Source organism: Helobdella robusta (genome assembly GCF_000326865.2).
Source record: "Helobdella robusta unplaced genomic scaffold HELROscaffold_39, whole genome shotgun sequence".
Taxonomy (NCBI): domain Eukaryota; kingdom Metazoa; phylum Annelida; class Clitellata; order Rhynchobdellida; family Glossiphoniidae; genus Helobdella; species Helobdella robusta.
This window is the reverse complement of record NW_008704865.1, coordinates 381199-386185: the sequence shown is the minus strand read 5'-3', so window position 1 is coordinate 386185 and position 4987 is coordinate 381199. Positions and strand designations below refer to the sequence as shown.

General features: G+C 30.0%; 2 protein-coding genes across 2 annotated transcripts; one reads left to right on the top strand and one right to left on the bottom strand.

Annotated features, from left to right (window-relative positions):
- Positions 1-348: 348 nt before the first annotated feature.
- On the bottom strand, positions 349-1970 carry HELRODRAFT_84100 (hypothetical protein; the record flags this gene model as incomplete). Its single annotated transcript, XM_009023999.1, has 5 exons — positions 349-541; positions 635-858; positions 1003-1105; positions 1278-1374; positions 1811-1970. The coding sequence occupies 5 exons, from the start codon at positions 1968-1970 to the stop codon at positions 349-351; spliced, it is 777 nt and encodes a 258-aa protein (XP_009022247.1).
- A 1186-nt stretch (positions 1971-3156) lies between these two features.
- Positions 3157-4075, top strand: HELRODRAFT_176691 (hypothetical protein; the record flags this gene model as incomplete). The annotated part of the gene is made up of 3 exons (XM_009024052.1): positions 3157-3229; positions 3482-3652; positions 3975-4075. The coding sequence occupies 3 exons, from the start codon at positions 3157-3159 to the stop codon at positions 4073-4075; spliced, it is 345 nt and encodes a 114-aa protein (XP_009022300.1).
- Between the last annotated feature and the right edge of the window lie 912 nt (positions 4076-4987).

The following is a 4987-nucleotide window of genomic DNA, read 5'->3' as shown; positions in this document are numbered from 1 at the left end:
ATTAAATTTTATTGTCAGGTTTCAAAATTAACAAACATCGAACAGAACTGACCATGGACATATATATCTATGGCACTGACCGATTTCATGGTATTCTACAAAATTTTTTGCATTAAAAACTTTATTGGAAATGAAAGCAACATTGTTGTTACGCAAATTACTTTTAGATAATATTCTCCGCAGCTAATTAAATTGCAATTTAATGGCGCAAACGCCTTCCCTCGAACATTAAGGCCAATCGCAGTTCTATTCCTAAACATCATCATCGAATTTTCGAACACCTGCAGAAAACAAAAGCTGAAAAAACCAAACTGAAGTTAAAAAAACATTTTAATAACATTAAAAAAATTAATTTGACTTTTGGTAATAAATATTTTTCTTTTTAGGAGTGTAGGGTGGTTTGTCAACATTTAGAAGACTTCTTAGTTCATCAATGTTCATTTCCCAGTATTTCTCGAAATATACATTCATGAAGGACTTAGCGTTGAACCCCTGCTTAATAGCATACTTGAAGTGCGTGTCAAAATACAACTTCATATGTCTGTATGGAACGTGGATCAATGTAACGTTAGATAGATCAAATAAATACGTTTCATCAAATTTGATAAATGAGAGTGCAACTGAATGAACTAACTTGGGACCAAGTCTCCACGTGCCAAAAATTCCACCAGTGACGCACATTGGTAGACCAGTTTGAATACCTTCAAAGAGTTTGACAGTGACTTCACCGATCATGTTAGTGTTCATACCCAGGATAACATGTGTGATGTCATGTATCTCTCTGTATCTCTGCATGACGTAAGCAAGTTCAGCATCGTCAACAAATTGAACGGGAAGTCTTTCATCAGGGTGCGCTTGCTAGTGTTAACAATTCGTTCATCATTTACTTTAGTAACTTAATGTGGAAAAACACAATTGGTCCGCAATATATAGTGAAAATAAAAATTGAAATATCATTATGTGAATAATATAAATTTATTTTTAAAAACACAATATAATTACATTAGGTTTCAGCCAGTCGTGATAAACCCTCCCAAAGGTTCCATCTGACAGTTCCTTCAATTTGTTTAAATCAACTGTGCCTGTATTAATCACTGGCTTCTCTCTATATTCGAGTCAAATCAAATACTTACAAATTATTATTATTAGTAGTAACAGTAGCGGTAGTAATAGTCGTAGTAGTAGTAGCAGCAGCAGTAGTAGTAGTAGTAGTAGTAGTATCAGCATCAACAGAAGCAGCAGTAGTAGTAGAAGTAATCAAATTTGATGCTTACAACCTCAAAATGAGTCTTCCTTCTTCATCTTGCTCCATCCTCTTCTTCATCCTCTGCAGGGCGCAGGCGCCAGATGTTTCACCAAACAAAGCCAACATGTCTTGGAATTATTATGTAATAATAACAAATATAATAAATAAAAATAAATATTACATATTAAAAACAAATAGTGCTTTTCAGTCTTAATTATTGCAAATATTAATATTATCAGAATATGAAAGTTTTTAAGTTTATTTCAGTGACTATTAATTTGGAAAATAACTTAGTCTGTTGAAATATTTTCAGTTGGGATATAATGTTGGAGTCAAAATGAAAAAAAAAAATTTACAATTAAATATTACAATTACTGAACATTGAATTACATAAACATAAAAACATTGTGATAATGATGGTGACACACAAAATGATGATGGTGGAGTCGTTATTTTTATACTTCAACAACTATGTTGATGATGAAACGAGCAAATAATATGTGACAATGACAATGATAATAAAAGTGATAATGACACTGATAAGGATGAAGTGGCAGTAGTCACCTCCTCTGCTGGGGTTGAACAAGGTGATGGCAGATGATCCAAATGCTAACAAAAATTTTTGAAATGTATTTGTAGGAATGTGCCCGGGATACAAAACATCATAACCAATGTTACTGGCACTTGAGGAAGAGAGATGTCTTGGTAATGTTGCTTCATTCATGCAAAATGTATAGAGAAATATGAATAAATTAAAATATTCATATAAAGTTTGTACTTTGTATGTATGCATGAACATATTATGTATTTATTATTATATATATATATATACAATATATATATAACAAACATACATATTATAATATAGCGATCACAATATATTTTCACTATTCACAATTAATTCAATTAATTAATACAATTTCAAAAATTAAAAATTCAATGTATTTAATTTATTTAGATGTTCATTTGTTTATTAAATTAAATTGCAAAGAAATGAAATGAAAAAAGCTTACCTACCTAGTATAAAATTAATATTAAATTGATTCTTCAAAAGTGTGAATGTACTCATCAAATGTTTCATTAAATTGTAGTACACTGTACAAATTTGAGTTGAAGTAGTGTAGAATATTTAAAATTTTTACAAAATGAAAATTGAATCTTGTGATTTAAATTTTTAAAAATTTACTTTTTTTTAGTCTTAGTCCTTTTTGGCTTTTTTAGTAAAGTTTTTTTAGAGAATAAATAAATGAAATAATGAAATCAAATCAGACTTATTTTAGTAACTAGAACTTAACATAACAGAGTGACAGTAATCTTATAAAAAGAACTAATTAATTAGAGAAGAGTTGAGCTAAGTTTGGATTTAAATTAAACCAGAAAGATATTTGTATATCAATCAACGAACCACCACTATGCTATAAAACTGTGCCCAAAAGTTAAGATGCTTTTAAAAGTGCACCAATGTATAGAAAAAGAAATGAAGAAATGTACAAGTAATTAAATGAAAAAAAGGTCCACTTGGATTTTGTTGATTAATCCGATAAACCCACTTAAGACCTTGGTACGCAAGAATTAAAGAACATATCCATTAAACCTTCTTGTTTTATAGTTAAGTATAATGCGAAACAATATGTGTGTTGTGTGTGTATGTATGTGTGTGTGTGTCTGTGTGTTTGTAAATGCATATTCGTAGAGACACACGCACAATAAAAAATCTCCAAATTTACGATCTAGATTAGAAAAAAAAATATATATATATATATATACGATCTAGATTAGAAATATATATATATATATATATGCAAAATAGGTATGTCTATTTCCAATTCCAATAAAAACCTATACAAGTACAAATAACAGATCAAAAGGTTATCTCGAGAAAGATTCAAGTTCCTTGAAGATATACAATCATGTTCATGATCGGCTTACTAGTTAGTTTTGTACTGTTGGTCAACGCTAAATCATTTCCTGATGATGACGCAGGTTCGTTATTTCATTTTATTCTCCATTATCAATTAAAATTGCTTTAACATAAGTTAATGTAACATAATATAACATAACATATGTAAATTTCAATATTTTTTATACGTTAAGTCTTTTTAACCTTATGATGACATGACTAAATAATTAATAGAGTCTTTAATCGTGTACTCTACTTAACTAAGAAAATTGAAGTGATGAAAAAATAAAATGAGGTAGAGAAAAGTCACTGATTTTGTTTTTTAACCTTTTTAGATGAACAAGACGACACAATGGCCATTTCAGAATTTGAATTTCTGAAGCCAATAGTCCGACAAAGTCGTTCGAAAAACAATGGCAAGTTTGTATCAAAAATTGACTTTGATGTCGTCTGTCGACACTGCGCAGTTCAGCCCTTCTCGTGTCTCAACAACGTTCTGGTCTTCTGTCAGTTTTATGAATCCCAAATAAGAAAAATATAAAAAAAATGCATAAACTGAACCGCATTTGATTTTCAAACATATTTTATTACAGTCGACAATTTATTAAAAAGAATTTATATGATTTTTAAATATTTTTCTAATGTAACCTTTTTACTTTTCAAAATTGTTTGAAGATGAAAAAACATGAATTTACAATACAACAAAAATGTTGTTCTTGAATGACTTTAGCAATTAGTAACAATTACGTTTGAATGGTTCGTCATCGTTTAATCTGCAGATCTTCTGTTATCTGTTGTTATTTTTCTTACAAATCACTTTAACTTTAGCTACAACATCTATTTTTGTCACACTGTATATTAGGAATGAAGCAGCTTCTTCTAAATGGCCAATGAAGCCACTTGACTTGCTAGCTCTGGTAACCAACTAACGTAACATTATTTTGATGTGAATGAAATACCCATCAATTTAATGTCGAAGAAAACAACATCAATAATAAAGATAATAAATAAAGACGCCAACAACAACTAAAAATACCAACAACGATTACATCAGTAACAATCAGAGGCAAAAAGATGGCCGATAATCGTACTGAAACGCCGTCAATCAATCAATCAATTAATGTGTGCGTTCTGTTGTGCGTGTGTCATCAAACATCAAATAAGTATAAAATAAATGCCTCTAAAATTAATCTCACACCTAATGTATATGCATTCTTCACCACGAAAAAACTGATTGAAAAATACTTAGTTGAGTTGTTTTTGACATATATAATTATACAAATTATTATATTCTATGTACGTTTATATTTTGCGAGCTTATTACCAATATCAAGGCATATGCCTAGAATGAAAGTTATTTCTAAAATTAATCGCCAACTAACGAAAAATAGTTGCTGTGAAACTGTAAGATGCTAATGGTGATAAATATAGAAAATCTAAGACTAACTCAACACTGCTAGTTCATATTCTGAAAGTGTTGTGCCTTGCGCCGTCATTATTGCGTAACGACCTGGTTCGAAAGCATCTGTTTAAAGCCTTATACGTATAACTTGATGCTTGATCGATAAGTGTTATGTGCGTCGTTTGGCGTGAATGTGCAGTTTTAGCAGTTAATAAAATTAAGCCCTACGCTTGCCTCATATACGATAAATTACAAAAAATACGCATACCATACAAACACGATTAAGACGAAGAAAAACAGATGCACTACAAGCACATAGGTTTTTGCCACACAAAGCTAATAATCCTATTGCTTCAAAGAATTTATGGTCATGCCAATGACAATCAAATTTTTTAAACTCAAGATTAAATGTTCGACAATAAATGATGCTCTGAAAACA